The sequence below is a fragment of the Balaenoptera borealis genome, assembly GCF_965194805.1.
Source record: "Balaenoptera borealis genome assembly, chromosome: 10".
Taxonomy (NCBI): Eukaryota; Metazoa; Chordata; class Mammalia; order Artiodactyla; family Balaenopteridae; genus Balaenoptera; species Balaenoptera borealis.
The window spans coordinates 99,699,904-99,717,015 of NC_138874.1; the positions used below are offsets into that span (position 1 = coordinate 99,699,904).

The following is a 17,112-nucleotide window of genomic DNA, read 5'->3' on the forward strand; positions in this document are numbered from 1 at the left end:
TAGCAGGTCCCTAAAACAGAAATCCATGGACTTGAGTCTTTTCACCATGTTACCCACCCCCTGAGCTAATGCTACTGTCTTTTTTACTTTCTAAGTTTCTCATCTCTTGAGGGCATGGATTTTTGAGCCAGCCGACAACTGACAGGGAACAGGTTATTTTCACTGATCCTTGGTTTTAGCAACTGAGGCTCTTGGTTCTCAGAGCAGAAGAGTAGGTGGGAATTAATGGATGCCTGGTGAATCTACGGAACTAAGAACCCTTAACCTATGAGGATTGACTGAGTCTTTGGGGGTTAATATGTTTGTCTTCATTTCTAAAGTCAAAGGGGGTAGTTTATACAGTGACTGGTCAGAAGTAAGAATATTTAGTCTTTTATTTTTATTTATTTATTTATTTATTTATTTATTTATGGCTGTGTTGGGTCTTCGTTTCTGTGCGAGGGCTTTCTCCAGCTGCGGCAAGTGGGGGCCACTCTTCATCGCGGTGCGCGGGCCTCTCACTGTCACGGCCTCTCTTGTTGCGGAGCACGGGCTCCAGACGCGCAGGCTCAGCAGTTGTGGCTCACGGGCCCAGCTGCTCCGCGGCATGTGGGATCTTCCCAGACCAGGGCTCGAACCCGTGTCCTCTGCATTGGCAGGCAGACTCTCAACCACTGCGCCACCAGGGAAGCCCCTAGTCTTTTATTTTTAATAAATATTTTAACTTTAGGAATCAGAGGAACAGGCATAGGAGAAATTCTTTTCTTAATTAAGGCATGAACTTTGGAGACTCAAAGCCACCTTGGATCATCAGTGGTCTTCCTCTGTCAACCTGGGCTTAGACTACTCATTTAGTCTCTTCATTCCTCCTTCTCAGAATTCTATTTTGGGCAAATTTCCAAAATTCAGCTTGCAACATGAATGCAGTGAGATTCACTGAATTCGTTTTATTCCCATGTGACCGGTGAGAGCTCGAGGTGCTAAAATGTTTGCATGAAGAAACAGGCACTTAGAGTCAGACAGAGAAAGATAAATACTGTATGATACCACTTATATTGTGGAATCTAAAATATACAACAAACTAATGAATATAACATAAAAGAAGCAGACTCACAGATATAGAGAAAAAACTAGTGGTTACAAGTGGGGCGGGGGAAGGGGCGATATAGGGATGGGCAAGTGGGAGGTACAAACTACTGGGTGTACGATAGGCTCAAGGATGTATTGTACAACACGGGAAATATAGCCAATATTTTGTAATAACTGTAAATGGAAAGTAACCTTTAAAAATTGTATAAAAATAAAAAATTTAAGAATTTTTAAAAAAAGAAAGAGGCACTTAGAAAGCTGAGTGGCGGAATTTGAAAGAACCCTGACTTTTTTTTTTTTAACATCTTTATTGGAGTATAATTGCTTTACAACGGTGTGTTAGTTTCTGCTGTATAACAAAGTGAATCAGCTATACATATACATATATCCCCATATCCCCTCCCTCTTGAGTCTCCCTCCCACCCTCCCTATCCGACCCCTCTAGGTGGTCACAAAGCACCTAGCTGATCTCCCTGTGCTATTCGGCTGCTTCCCACTAGCTATCTGTTTTACATTTGGTATATATGTCAATGCTACTCTCTCACTTCGTCCCAGCTTACCCTTCCCCCTCCCCATGTCCTCAAGTCCATTCTCTACATCTGTGTCTTTATTCCTGTCCAGCCCCTAGGTTCGTGAGAACCATTTTTTTTTTTTTTTTAGATTCCATATATATGTGTTAGCATATGGTATTTGTTTTTCTCTTCCTGACTTACTTCTCTCTGTATGACAGACTCTAGGTCCATCCACCTCACTACAAATAACTCAATTTCATTTCTTTTTATGGCTGAGTAATATTCCGTTGTATATATGTGCCACATCTTCTTTATCCATTCATCTGTCGATGGACACTTAGGTTGCTTCCATGTCCTGGCTATTGTAAATAGAGCTGCAATGAACATTGTGGTACATTACTCTTTTTTGAATTATGGTTTTCTCAGGGTATATGCCCAGTAGTGGGATTGCTGGGTTGTATGGTAGTTCTATTTTTAGTTTTTTAAGGAACCTCCATACTGTTCTCCATAGTGACTGTATCAATTTACATTCCCACCAACAGTGCAGGAGGGTTCCCTTTACTCCACACCCTCTCCAGCATTTATTGTTTGTAGACTTTTTGAAGATGGCCATTCTGACCGGTGTGAGGTGATACCTCACTGTAGTTTTGATTTGCATTTCTCTAATGATTAATGATGTTGAGCATTCTTTAATGTGTTTGTTGGCAATCTGTATATCTTCTTTGGAGAAATGTCTATTTAAGTCTTCTGCCCATTTTTGGATTGGGCTGTTTTTTTTTTTTTTGATATTGAGCTGCATGAGCTGCTTGTATATTTGGGAGATTCATCCTTTGTCAGTTGCTTCGTTTGCAAATATTTTCTCCCATTCTGAGGGTTGTCTTTTTGTCTTGTTTATGGTTTCCTTTGCTGTGCAAAACCTTTTAAGTTTCATTAGGTCCCATTTGTTTATTTTTGTTTTTATTTCCATTTCTCTAGGAGGTGGGCCAAAAAGGATCTTGCTGTGATGTATGTCATAGAGTGTTCTGCCTATGTTTGCCTCTAAGAGTTTTATAGTGTCTGGCTTTACATTTTGGTCTTTAATCCATTTTGAGTTTATTTTTGTGTATGGTGTTAGGGAGTGTTCTAATATTATTCTTTTACATGTAGCTGTCCAGTTTTCCCAGCACCACTTATTGAAGAGGCTGTCTTTTCTCCATTGTATATTCTTGCCTCCTTTATCAAAGATAAGGTGACCATATGTGTGTGGGTTTATCTCTGGGCTTTCTATCCTGTTCCATTGATCTATAGTTCTATTTTTGTGCCAGTACCATACTATCTTGATTACTGTAGCTTTGTAGTATAGTCTGAAGCCCAGGAACCTGATTTCTCCTGCTCCGTTTTTCTTTCTCTTTCTCTTTTCTTTTTCTTTGGCTATTCAGGGTCTTTTGTGTTTCCATACAAATTGTGAAATTTTTTGTTCTAGTTCTGTGAAAAATGCCATTGGTAGTTTGATAGGGATTGCATTGAGTCTGTAGATTGCTTTGGGTAGTATAGTCATTTTCACAATATTGATTCTTTCAATCCAAGAACATGGTATATCTCTCCATCTGTTTGTATGGTCTTTAATTTCTTTCATCAGTGTCTTATAGTTTTCTGCATACTACAGGTCTTTTGTCTCCTTAGGTAGGTTTATTCCTAGGTATTTTATTCTTTTTGTTGCAGTGGTAAATGGGAGTGTTTCCTTAATTTCTCTTTCAGATTTTTCATCATTAGTATATAGGAATGCAAGAGACTTCTGTGCATTAATTTTGTATCCTGCTACTTTACCAAATTCATTGATTAGCTCTAGTAGTTTTCTGGTAGCATCTTTAGGATCCTCTATGTATAGTATCATGTCATCTGCGAACAGTGACCATTTTACTTCTTCTTTTCTGGTTTGGATTCCTTTTATTTCTTTTTCTTCTCTGATTGCTGTGGCTAAAACTTCCAAAACTATGTTGAATAATAGCAGTGAGAGTGGGCAACCTTGTCTTGTTCCTGATCTTAGAGTAAAAGAACCCTGACGTTTTGGTTTCCCATGCTTCTGCCATAGACTGTGACAGCACGGAGAAAGGCATGTCTGAAATTCAAAAGCAGATGTGAGGGAAGGAGGGAGGATGAGCTTGTTAAGCCCGTGCAGTTCAAGGAAATGGGAGATGAGGGCCCACAGCAAGGGCTCCCTTGCCACAGGCCATGTTTCCTTTTCAACACTGAGGGACCAGATCAGTGCAGCGTCAGTATAGTACAAATCCAACAAATCTAAGACAATAATAGTGATGAATCTGCCACAGCAGCTCCTGGGGTCAACTGACAGGTCAGTCAAAACAGGCTGTTTAGAAACTCCCTGTAGGCACCAATTGAGTGGAAAACCCGTTTCTATGTAAGGGTTTTTATCAGAAAAGTTAAAGAGGAGAGGTGCTCTGGAAATGTAACTGAGGGTCTCCTCTTTCTCCAGCTCACAAAGACATGGCCTTCCTTCAAGCCTGGGGAGCCCCCGAGTTTTTTAGTGTATTTCTTTCTTTGCAAAGAAATTGAGAGCTCAGATACCCAGGGCTTGTGTCTGTCTCCTGTCATCGCCACCACCGAATAGCAAGTTTTTCAGGGATAAGCCCAAGGTCACTTGTGCAGCAGACTCACTCCCTCCCACCCCCTTCCCTCGGGGGAACTGTGGGTTAATGGACCCTCCCATCCAGAGGGACTCCTGTGGCATGATGTAGCCCAGGATGGACATATGTAATTAAGAATAATGTTTGGTAACCATGGGGATCAGGAGAGGGGCCATCTTATAATGAGCTCTTTTGCTGAAGTTAATAAATGTCTCTATGAACAGATGGGATCAAAGAAAGCTCTTCCTTGTACTGAATTTTTTCCTTTTTATTGAGGTATAAAACACATACTCTAAAATGCACTAGTCTTAAGTGTACTCCATTAATTTTTTACATGTGCACACCTATGTATTTGCTATGCGGGTCAAGATATAGAACATTTCCAGAACTCCAGAAGGTTTCCTCATTTCCCTTCCCAGTCAATATCCCACCCCCAAGCCCGAGGGAAGCTCAGCTCTGACTTTTACCACCATCAGTTTGTTTTGCCTAATTCTTGAACTTCATATACATGGAGTCATACCTTGAACAGAATTTTCTTTAAGACCATTAAAGTCAAGTCCAATGTCTGTCCTTCCTTTCTTTCCTAGGCCTTTTTAGAGATGGCTTACACAGAGGCTGCCCAGGCCATGGTCCAGTATTACCAAGAAAAATCTGCGATGATCAATGGTGAGAAGTTGCTCATTCGAATGTCCAAGAGATACAAGGAATTGCAGCTGAAGGTAAAGCATTCTCTCCTTCATTCAGTCATTCAACAAGCAACAGCTAAGTGTCTCCTCCTTGTCAGCCACTGGCCTAAGTGCTGGTGGGAAGGAGAGCACAGGAAAAGATCCAAAAATTACCCACTGCCTTTGAGGATATCACATGGAAAGGCAAACCCATTATAACATGGCAAGAAAAGTGCTCATTGAGGTAAGTACAAGATGCAAAGGGATGCTTGGGGCAAGATGACTACCTACCTGGGACCCAAGGAGGATTTTAAGAGAAGTCTTGAAAGATGAAGAAAGAAGGGAAAGATGGTTGCTTTTCAGAGGTGAGAGTTCCAAGCATAAACCCCTGAATGAAACCCAGACAGGTCTTCAGTAACTTTTTCTTCATCTGTCGCCCCCTTGATCTTTTATTCTCTCCTCCATCCTCTCTATGTTTATTGTCTTAAGCCCCATAGAAAGCCTTCTAAGCAGCACATGACTGAGTTGGCCATTGTCCGAACTCAGGATTGAATTGAGGTAATTCCAAACAGGGCTTTTGTTTTTGTTTCAGCTTGCTCTACCATTCTCTTCTTTTTTTCTTTCTTTTTTGTTTTATCGTGAAGTATAACATACAGACAGAAAAGTGACTAATTTTGTATTGCACAGTTGAAAAAGTAATAATGGGTGAACTCCCATAAATCCCACAAAACCACCACCAAAGTCAAGAAATAGGACACGGACAGCACCAAGAAGACTTTGTAAGTCCCTTCTTGTGCTCAACCCCTCCCTCTCCACTCTCCTGACCCTGAGATAACCATTTCCTTGCTTTTCCTTATTATTCTACCCCCTCTCTATGCCTTTTTTAACATTATAGTTTAGTTTTACCTATTTTTGAACTTTATGTGAATGGAATCATACTGTGTTCTTTCATTCAACGTTATGCCATCTATGTTGGGTGCATCTTTATTTTCATTGTTATATAAATTTCCATTGTATGACTATAAATTTGTTTAGCCATTCCACTGTTGATGGACATTTGGGTTCCAGTTTTAGGGTATTAGAGACACTGCTACTATGAACATTTTCAAACATGTTATCCCAGTACCCATGTACATGTGCGTATAACCAGGGAAATGTACATAACTAGAAGTAGAATTGCTGGATCACAAGGCATGCTTACCCTCAACTGTACTAGATGATAGCATTCCTACTAGTAATGTCTGAGAGTTTTCAATAGCTCACCTTCTTGCTAACACTTAGTCTTGTCCAACTTTTTAATTTTTGCCTCTCTGGGGAGAGTGTAATGGTTTATTATGATTTTATTTTTTATTTTCTATATTAATTGAGGTTGAGCAGTTTTTCATGTGTTTGTTGGTTATTCCATCTAGGTCTTCTCCAGTGGGAAATTTCTTTTTAAGCCATTTGCCCATGCTTTTCTTTTCGATTGTATCTTCCTATTGGTTTGCAGGAGTTCTCTTGGCTGGAGTCATTAGTCCATTTGGATTTATTGTATTTAATGCCATATTTGTGGTTAAATCTAACTTCTTATTTTGTGCTTTCTACTGTCCTATTTAATGGGATTTTCCAGTTGAGTTCAGCTCATTCCATATTTAGTTAGGGTCCATTTTGTTCAAGGCTCACAGCCCTTAATCTGCCTTCAAGGTTCAAGTCGGAAGACAAAGGCTCAGTGGTTGTTTCTAGCTAGGACTAGCATTCTGACAAGTCTACATATGTAGATCGGTAATATGTCAACCAGTTGTCAAAGTCCTGATTCTGCTTTGCTTGCATTATTGCTTCTGAAGTTCCTTTGCCAACAGTTCTGCTTCAGGCAAAACCTGGCACTTTTTTTCCAACTCACGAAAGCCTGTTGCTTTTCTCAGACAAGTCAACGATCCCACCCCATTCTGTACCCAAAGTTCTTGTTCCGCTGGATTCTGCCCTGGGGGCTTAGAACTGAATTACTGCACTGAATTCCCAGGGAAGCTTTGGTCTCCAAATGAGATGTCATAAGGTTCTAATTAGGATTAACTGCAGTACTCTGCTTCTTAAAGTACCAAGGCGTTTGTAGTCCCTTATCAAGAGAGGTCCTTTGGGGTGGTGCAAAAACTGTGGGTTAAAGAGGTCAGATGGTCAAAGTTTGCATTCAGCAAATGTTCAGTGAGTGCTCACTATGGGTGGGAACTGGGCCAGGCCCCACGGATTTGGAGGTAGCAAGTCTGGGGAGGCAGAACGCATAAACATAGAACCATCAACAGCCATGTGACCTACACTAGATTGCAGAGTGGTAGCGCCAGCCTAGCCTCTATGCCTTCCCTCTTTGATGACCTTGGGCAAATTGCTTAACCTCTGTGAACCTCAGTTTCCAGATCAGTAAAGGACTATACCTTGTGTTCTTTGATTTTAAGCATTTTTTTTTTCATACATGGTCTCTTTGAGGCTCACAATCACCCTCCCCTATGAGGTGTATAGGGTGGATAATAACAATAATTAAAATAGTACCAACAATAATAACAAGAATATGTACCTTTAATTGAGTCCTGGGTCAAGTAATGTGCCAAGCACTTTAATACATTATCTACTGCGATCCTGGCGTCAGTCCTGTCAGACAGGTATTATTATCTCAGTTTTACAGATGAGGAAACTGAGGCTCATAGAAGTTCAGTAACTTGCCCAAGATCATAGTTACTGGAAGAGCCGTGATTAAAACCTAGGACTGTTTTGGTTTTGCACTGTATTTGCATCTCTATATTGTGTTTTTATACTCTCTATTGTCCATGTGAAAAACAGAGAAATCAGGTAATTTGCTTACAGTCATCCAGTCAGTAAGCAGCAGAGATGGTATTCTAATAGAGCTTATCAAACTTCAGTGTGCATACAAATCGCTTATGGATCTCGTTAAAATTTCGGATTCAGTAGGTCTGAGGCGGGGTGGTGATTCTGCATTTCTCACAAGCTCCCAGGAGATGCTGAAGCTTGTGGTCCTCAGAGCACACTTTGAGCAGCTAGAAAACACTGTTCCTGACCTTTAGTAAGGATTTTCTGCTTCCCAAGCAGTCACACTGCCTCTATGTGAAGGCATCTCAAGGCATATTTCCACTGCATAGAAATATGTGCATTGTGGTCCCTATGTTGACCTGAATCAGCTAGAACTTTAGCATAATGGCTAAAGTAAAAAAAGGAATTTTTTCACTCATGTAACTGAAAAGACCAAGGAGTAGCCCTGGCTGCAGGCATGGCTGGATTCAGGGCCCGTATGCTATCATTAGGACTTGGTTTCTCTCCACTCTGCTTTCTGTTCGCTTGGCTTTGTCATTGGGGTCTCCCTGCGATGGCCCCTGACAGCCCCCGGCTCTCTCCTCTAGGTGGCGTGATGGCTTCAGTGATTCCAGCAGCTTTGGCTCCTCAGCCTCCCATTTCCTCCACCAAGAGAAAGCCAGAGTTTTTCCTAGTAGCTCCCACAGAAGTCCCGAGAGTCATTCCAATCAGGCTAGCTTTGGACACATGCTCTTCCCTGAGCCAGTCTCTGGGGCCGTGCTGTGACTGGCCAGGCCTGTGTCACCTGCTATGTCCTGGGAGCAGGCTGCAGAAGAGAGGATGGTTCCTGGGGAGGCAGACAGCAAAGCACTGTATCCACGTGTGTCACTGTATCCACATGTGTCTCTGGGCCAAAGGGCTATCACATGGGGTCCCGCCAGGGCTTGCAGAGGTGGGGGAAATTTTGATGGGTCTCTGTCCTGTAACTTTACCTTTTGCTCACCAGGCAAAGTGGAGGGAGAAGAAGGAGAGATTTTAAGGCATTTTCTCCTCTCCTCTCTTGAATATTTCCTCATGCCAGTAATCTTGTCTCACTCTTTGTGGCAGAGATTTTATTCCTCAGGGCGTTTGGGGCAGAAACTTTCACATAATAGGTGTCCAACAAATGTGTGAAATGAATGAGAAAGAAAATCTGAAGGAACAATAAAAAGTGAGTGTTTTCCTGCCTGCAAATCTGCGTGACAAGATTGGTTATTCTATAGAGACTTCCCCAGAGTCACAGTGTCTTACCGGCAGAAGGGAACTTGGAATAGTTCGAACCTGTGTGTTCCAGTCACTCCATCAGAGAACTGTCAGGGGAGTTTTCAAGTCCTCTTGCCCAGATGTTTTCATTTAGTGGATTGGGGTGGGACTGAAGCTCCCAGGTGGTTTGGGGACAGCGGGCCTGGTTTCAGAGCCACTGGTAAATTGGCAGCCTCCTAGCCACAGAGATGGTCCCTGGCCCTGGGAAGCAGTCTTGTGAGTGGTCCATGATGCTCTTGGTTAGGAAGAATAAATCAGCAAATGATGATTGAGGGTCTTTTCCATATAAGATGTGGTGCCGAGAGTTACAATGAATATGAGAATGGTCCTCACTTGGGGAAAGTTTGCTGTCTCACTTGTGATTATTTTCCCAATCACAGAACAGCCTCCTGGGGCCACTGTCAGCCCAGCGCCCCCTGAAGTTCCTTCTGTTCAGGTCGCACGGCCCCGGTGAGGCAGGGAATGGGGTTATTGATCACAGCCGTTAGTGGCACAGGGCCCCGCATGGAATGAGCGCTCCACGATGACTGGCTGGAGAGATGGAGGGATGGGCTGACGGGAAAGATCATGACAATCTGCAAATACTATACGCTGGGGCTGGCGGAGTTAAACTGGGCAGATAAACAATTCTCGTGATTTCAACCTGAGTGCATACGTACGGAACTCCTAGAAGTTCAGTGGCAAAAGGCAGTGTGACTTGCTTGTGTAAAGAAGGGAGAGATTCCTGAGTAGGGCCTTGAAGGATGAGGCAACAACGAAACAGAGAGGGGGTTTCTGGGTAGCAGTCGGGTGAGAAGAGACGTAGAGCCTGGAAAGCACACTCATGTCAGAAACAGTCAGGGCTGCTGGGACAGGATCTGGCTCTGACAAGTTCAGGGCTCATCTGGAAGGTTTCAGCATCTTCCTGGGACTCTGGAGACATGTAAAACAGCCACGGAGGGGTCCGAAGGCACGAAGCTCTCTAGCAGCTTCTTTTATGCTGGCCCAGCATCTGCCTCCCTCTGAGGGCACACTTCCCTGGGACTGTATGGGGCTTGAAAGCTCACCCTTGTCCTAAAGTAGCAAGATGTGTTGACCAAGAGCACTGTGGATGGTCCCCTGAGGGCTTGTTGACAGTGGAAATGGATTCAGTGTGGGGGGGGGGTCAATATACCATTCTGTCTACTTTTGTGTGTGTTTGAAATGTTCTGCAATAAAAAGGTACCCCCAAACATCATCGCAGACCTACTCTGTTCTCTTCCGTTTCCATTCCCCTGCAGCGATTACAGCTTTATTGTACCTGTCTCCTTTATACCTTTAACCACAGGATAATGAGGCCAGGCCTGAAGAGGAAGATTGAGAGGATTTTCTTAGAGTGAAAAGTTGACTCTGTTATTTGAAAGTCTTTGGCCACTTCTGACTCCTTCTCAGATGGCAGCTGGCAGGGTGTTTGGGCCAGAGAGTGCCAACAATTTGGAATTATCACTTAAAAGAGAGAAACTGACCTCTGGTCCTCAGAGGGGGGTCACAGTGCCTGTGACCGCCAGCCCCAGCGTATAGTATTTGCAGATTGTCATGATCTTTCTCGTCAGCCCATCCCTCCATCTCTCCAGCCAGTCATCGTGGAGCGCTCATTCCATGCGGGGCCCTGTGCCACTAACGGCTGCGATCGATAACCCCATTCCCTGCCTCACCGGGGCCGTGCGACCTGAACAGAAGGAACTTCAGGGGGCACTGGGCTGACAGTGGCCCCAGGAGGCTGTTCTGTGATTGGGAAAATAAGGGGCAAGGAAATAGTTAAGCCCAGAAGACGCTCTTCTAGCCCCCAAAGAACTCTGGATGCATCTCTTTGACCCCCGGGGGACCACATTAGGCCACTAGAGGATGTTTCCATCTGTGGTGCTTGATTGGCTGCTCTGCCCTCATCAGGGGGCACCCAGAGGGGAAGGGCCCAAGGGGCTGCTGTCTGTGGTGATGGAGGTGCAGAAGGCACCATGAGCTCCTAGAACACCTCTGGCTCTGACGTTGGCCTGACCTGCCCGTCCCTGCAGGTCTCAACCCCACCACCCATGCTACCCCTGGGTAACCGGCAAAACCTCAGCTGCTCCCTGACCAGGCCCCCTGCTCTCACACCAGGCTCTCCTGGATCTGGACCGGAAGGAACAATCACGAGGGTTTGAGATTCCAGAGAGCAGAAGAAAAGTGTTGGGGACTTTGGGGACTCTTTTTTGCCACAGAAAGTCCCTGATCCAACCCCCTCAGGGAATTTGTGTGTTCTGAAAAGTCGCCATGGTATATTGTACCCGGTTTGGGGGCACATTCTTTAGCCTTCGCCTATTCCAGCTTGGTAGGGTGAGGACAGATTTGGGACTTGGGATGTGGCCTCCCCGGTGCCAGGAGATCTCATCACACGTCCCTGCACTTGATCCTGATGGCTCCCGCCGGCTTTCCCAAGCTGGCCGGCATGGAGGCAGTGCTGCAGTGGGTCTCCTGGGGACCAGCCATCCCAGGCGGGCCTCTTCCATGATGGTGCAGGAGGCAACTTCCACCTTGTGGCCCAAGGTGGGGAGGCAGGAGGAAGACCCACTCAGTGGGCTCACCTCCACGTGAACCTTCTCGTTCTACCCCCGGGTGGTGACCAAGAACGCTGGCGGGAGGACAGATGGTCTCGGGTGTGGTGGAAGGAAGCATCCTGGGCAGTAGCCTTCTTCTCCGCCCAGGCCCACAGCCCCAGCTCTTTTCTTGCTTGGCCTTCGGTCTCTGCTTCTGGCCCAGTTTAAGCAGCTCAGGTGCCAGTTGACAGTGCAGGGCTTGGGTGATCTGGTTACTTGTAGGTGACACTTCCATATGCTTACAGAGGGTCAACCTTTATAGCTACAGTCAGATGAAAGGGACCATTTGCCAAAAGTGTGAGGCTCCTTTCAGGTGGGTATCCTGACCAGTGCTCAGTTCCTGGGCCTTTTCTTGAACGGGGATTGACTGCCTTCTTGACCTCCTCCTTCTTCACGACGACTTCCTTCTCTTTGATGTTCTCTCCTCTTGCATTTCGAGTTGACAAGAGATCCCTCCCTTGCTTGAACATTTTACATCCTTTCCCTAAGTCCGAGCTCTGACGTCTCCCCTGAAACCACAGGCAGCTCCTCCTTTATTCTCTCCTGAACTGTTTTCCCAGCCCAAGCTTCAATCTTAACAGTAACACAGATAAGCAGCTGCGCACTCAGAGGACTCACAGAATTCTAGTCCCACCTAATCACAGAGCTCATTTCATATCTCTGGTCCTGGGTTTCACACCTATAAAATGAGATATTTGATGAGACCTAACATTTGTATAGCTCTAAGATTTCATGATCCTTTGTTAAGTACATAGGAAAAAAATTGAGGATAAAAAGAGCAGTTGATTAAGTTTCTTAATAAAATTCTTTGTCAAAAGTTGACATCACAGACTGAGGGTTTTTAGGTCTTTTTTTAACATCAGTATTATTAAGATGTAATTCACATACCATAAATTCAGCCTGTTCCATACATTTTAATTGAATGGATGAATTTTGTGTAGTCTTTTGGAAAATGCTTCCATCCTTTCTTCTGTGCTCATGAATTTCTTATTTTAATCATTTATTTTTTATTGTTTTGTTAATGTTTGGCCATTCTGGGTTTAGGAAAGGGCTTTGGTTGGGACTCGGGAGCTGGCTTGGTCCTGTCCTGGCACAGTCATTCCGTAGTAACTTCTGGGAAGGGCAGAGCCTTTGGGTGCCTGGCATCCTCAGCTGTGAAACCTGGCTCACAGCCTGCACTGCCCACCTTGCAGATTTATGTTGAGCACCAAATGACCCCTGCGGAGCCCCGCACTGAAGTCAGGAGTTGCAGGAAGCATGGGGCATAGAAAGGACCTTGGAGTTAAAATGCCTGTTGTCAAGTCCTGATTTTCTAATGATCTCTGTGACCTTGAATGTGTTCCTTAACACAGCACAACCACAGGAGTCACCCTAGAACACAATGAGGCTGGTGACTGGAGCTGTGCCAGGCAGAACTCTGCCTCAGTGACCTCTCTGGGTCTGAGTTTCCTCAGGTGTAAAATGTGGAGGCTGCATATTAGTGATCTTCAAGTCTCTTTCCAAGTCATAATGCCTGCCTCCCTCCCGCCCTCTTTCCCTTCCTTCCTTTCACACTTTAGATATTTTCTTTTATTCGGAAGGAGGTGGGAGGTGGGTATTAACAAATGCTGCTTTTTCCCAGCGTGTGGATGGTGAGCCTCAGGCTCCTTCCTTCCCAGCTCAGTGGATGCCATGTGCCCTGGACCACTCAGCCCCACCGCCATTCAGCATTATTCTCATAGTCCTCATCCTCTGGATTAAACTTTTTCTTCCCCTAAAAAGGCACTTTCCCCCCTTTGGTGGACAGGGCAATGAACCCAAGTCCTAGCTGCTTCCTTCTGGTGTTTGCAAGGCCGTCTCTGGTCTGATGGTGACCCCTCTGACTTTGCCTAGAAACCTGGGAAAACCGTGGCTGCCATCATCCAGGACATCCATTCCCAGAGGGAGAGGGACATGTTCCGGGAAGCAGACAGGTGAGGCCCGGTCTTAGGTCTCAGGGCAGATTCTGGGTCATTGGAACATTCTGCCCTTTCTCTTTCTTAGGGGTATTTGAGTCACTCTGTGCTCTACCCTTGCCTCTGTCCTGTCCATCAGCCTCTCTGGGCCCTCTATTTCCACGTGCCTGCTGGAACGCATCAGTCCAGTCCAGTGCTCAGGTTAAACCTCAGAAAAGTTCAAGATGCTAAGCTTCCCCTCAGCTGCTCCTCCTTTGTTGTCAAGGAGTATAGGAGGGGATCTGCTGATATATGGCTCTCAGGGGCAAATGTACACGCTCTTAAAACAGCCTGAAAGTGTGCCTGTGTGTTGTGTGTGTTGTGCATGTGTGTTTGGTGTGTGTTGTGGTTGTATTGTGTGTGTGGTGTCTTGTATGTGTGTGTGTTGTGTTGTGTGTATGGTGTGTGTTGTGTGGTTGTACTGTGCGTGTTGTGTTTTGTGTGTGTGTGGTATGTGTTTGTATTGTGTGTTGTGTGGTTGTATTGTGTTTGTGGTGTGTTGTATGTGTGTGTGGTGTGTTCTGTGTGTGTGTTTGGTGTGTGTTGTATGGTTGTACTGCGTGTGTTGTGTTTTGTGTGTGTGTGGTATGTGTTTGTGTTGTGTGTTGTGTGGTTGTATTGTGTGTGTGGTGTGTTCTGTGTGTGTTGTTTGGCTGTATTGTGTGTGGTGTGTTTTGTGTGTGTGTGTGGTGTGTGGTGTGTTGTGTGGTTGTATTGTGTGTGTGGTGTGTGTAGTGTGGTGTGTGTGTTTGGTGTGTGTTGTGTGGTTGTACTGTGTGTTGTGTTTTGTGTGTGTGTGGTATGTGTATTGTGTGTTGTGTGGTTGTGTGGTGTGGTGTGTGTTGTGTTGTAGTGTGTCTGTGGTGTATGTGGTACATGTGTGGGTGTATGTGTGTGGTGTGTATGTGTGTGTGGTGTGAGTGTATGTGTGGTGTGTGTTTGGTGTGTGGTGTGTTGTGTTTGGTGTGTGTGGTATGTTTGTGTTGTGTGTGTTTGGTGTGTGTTGTGTGGTTGCATTTTGTGTTGTGTGTGTTGGTGTGTTGTGTGGTTGTATTGTGTGTTGTGTGTGTTTGGTGTGTGTTGTGTTGTGTGTGTGTGAGGTATGTGTATGTGGTACATGTGTGGATGTATATGTGTGGTGTGGGTGTGTGTGTGGTGTGTGGTGTGGGTGTCTTCTGTTTACAGCCAGCCCTGGATTTTTCTTGAGCTGAATGTAGGTGTAGAAACATCCATGACCTGACCAGTCATTTACTCTGCACATCGAGTGCAGTCACATTTCCAACTCATTTCTCCCAGCTGAAGTTGTGACCCTGCCAAGCCCAGGCTACAAGTTCAACACTGTCACTGCCCTATGGAGACAGTCCCTGCAGAGGCCACTGTGGGAAACAGCAGGAGTGGCACCTGGCCGGCACATTCTGTAGTTCTTACCCAGGGCTGCCGCAGATGGCACTCTAACCTCGCTGCAGAGGGCCCAGCCCAGGCTGCTTCCCCAGTGGAGGTCAAGGCTGGTCCCAGTGAGCCACGTCTCTTGTCCCCTGGTCAGTGAGGACTGCGTGATTTTCCTGTATTTGGGAACCAAATGAAAGTTGCCTGTCCTTTTAGAATGTCAGGTGGATGACTCAGTTGACCTGCTTAATAACAACCTGTGTGTGTGTGTGTGTGTGTGTGTGTGTGTGTGTGTGTGTGTGTGTGTGTAGCTTTGTATGTAGCTGTTCAGGTTTGGGATTTTTGTTCGTTTGTTTGTTTTTAATATTATGGTTGTTTGGGTTTTTAAAAGACGTGTGAAGCCACACCGTGACCCTGCAGTTCTGTGGTAGAGTCGGGGGGCAAGTGACCAAGAGGTCTTGCTCTGAACGCTATACGGGCTGGGGTCTCTTTCTGGGTTTCTGTTTCTTCGTCTGATACATGAGCAGGTCAGAGCTCTAAGGATTCTTCCAACCCCAAAATGCCTTCCTAGGGAAATGGAGCCCAAGAGGTGGCCTTTATTTCGGTAGAGGCCAGGTGGAAGGGCAGCTTCTGTCTCATAGTCAAGAGGTCGGCTGATTGAACCCCGGGGTTAGGCAGTCCTGCCCACCAGGCTGGACCAGGGCAACCTGGCCCACAGCCGCCCCACCCCCAGGAGAGTCTCCTGCTCCCTGGGCGTAGCTCATTTCCAAGAGGAGGAGAGCTGGGGTGAGTCAAAACAGCCCAAGTTTTCATCCCAGTTCCTAGGAGCAGAATGAGTAAAGGGGCAGAAAGCCCCCAGGACCGTGCTCAGGGAAAATCCCTCCCAGAAACCTGGAGGGAGGACGAGCTTGCTCCTGGACCTCTCTGTGCGCTCTGCGCAGTTGTGGTGAAGCGTGTATGGCCAGGTGGGGTCACGTGCACAGTATGTCTGTTGCAGAGACGGGGTGTATCTGGGGATGGAGGCGCAGATTCTAAAATGGCCCCTTTGCTCCCTCACAGATACGGCCCAGAAAGGCCGAGATCTAGAAGTCCAGTGAGCCGGTCATTGTCCCCGAGGTCCCACACGCCGAGCTTCACCTCCTGCAGCTCTTCTCACAGCCCCCTGGGCCCCTCTCGGGCCGACTGGGGCAACGGCCGGGACTCGTGGGAGCACTCTCCCTACGCCAGGAGGGAGGAAGAGCGAGGCCCGATCCCCTGGAGGGAGAACGGGGAGGACAAGAGGGAGAGGACGGACACGTGGGCGCATGACCGCAAACAGTACCCCCGGCAGCTGGACAAGGCCGAGTTAGATGAGCGACTGGAAGGAGGGAGGGGCTACCGAGAAAGGCACCCGAGGTCTGGGTCCCCCAACCCGCTCCACTCCGCGTCGGGATACAAAAGCCGAGAAGACGGCTACTACCGCAAAGAGTCCAAGGGCAAATCGGACAAGTATCTGAAGCAGCAGCAGGATGTCCCTGGGAGGTCCAGGAGGAAAAATGAGGCCAGGCTGCGGGAAGGCAGACACCCGCCGCCTGACGACTCGGGCAGGGAAGACGGGCTGGAACCGAAGGGCACCAAGTCGAAGCAGAGTGAGAAAACCAGAACCAAGAGACCTGATAGAGACCAAGAAGGAGCTGATAGGAAAGAAAGCAGAATGGCAGAGAATGAGGTAATGATGTAATCCCTTCCGCCAGGTAAGGAGAGGCAGGTCCCACGGGAGAATACTATTAATAGAATGGTGATGAACGTTTATTGAGTGAATGAGATGTTTACTGAACGTTTACTCTGTACCAGGCACTGTGCTAAACACTTTATCTCAATTTAATTCTCACGGCAAGCCTATGAGGTAATACTAGTAATAATACTATCACTGCTATAGATGAGGAAACCGAGGCACAGAGAGTTTAAGTTAGTTGCCCAAGGACACACAGTCAGGAAATGGTGGAGCTGGAATGGTGATCTGGCTCCAAATCCCACAGCACCCTGCTACCTTTACTAGAAATTAGGCAGGGACGTGATGCAAAGTCCTTCTATTTTGTCTGTTTGTCTAGAGTGGAACGGCCCTGAGGTATTTGCACCCACAGACTGTGCCGGGGGAGATTAGACCTTTGGTTCGCTCCATCCTCTCTCCTGCCAAAAGCGTCTACCAGTGTTGGGGCTTTGATGAGAGGTGGTAA

At 46.2% G+C, this 17,112-nt stretch overlaps 1 protein-coding gene across 4 annotated transcripts in view; it reads left to right on the top strand.

The window, feature by feature from the left end:
• Positions 1 to 17,112, top strand: part of RBM20 (RNA binding motif protein 20) — a 209,975-nt gene that overhangs the window by 162,766 nt on the left and 30,097 nt on the right. For all 4 annotated transcript variants that reach the window (XM_082408260.1, XM_082408261.1, XM_082408263.1 and 1 more), the window contains exons 7-9: positions 4,792 to 4,923; positions 13,410 to 13,489; positions 15,956 to 16,604. In XM_082408260.1, the coding sequence (XP_082264386.1) occupies positions 4,792 to 4,923; positions 13,410 to 13,489; positions 15,956 to 16,604 (861 nt within the window). The remainder of the gene's footprint in view (positions 1 to 4,791; positions 4,924 to 13,409; positions 13,490 to 15,955; positions 16,605 to 17,112) is intronic.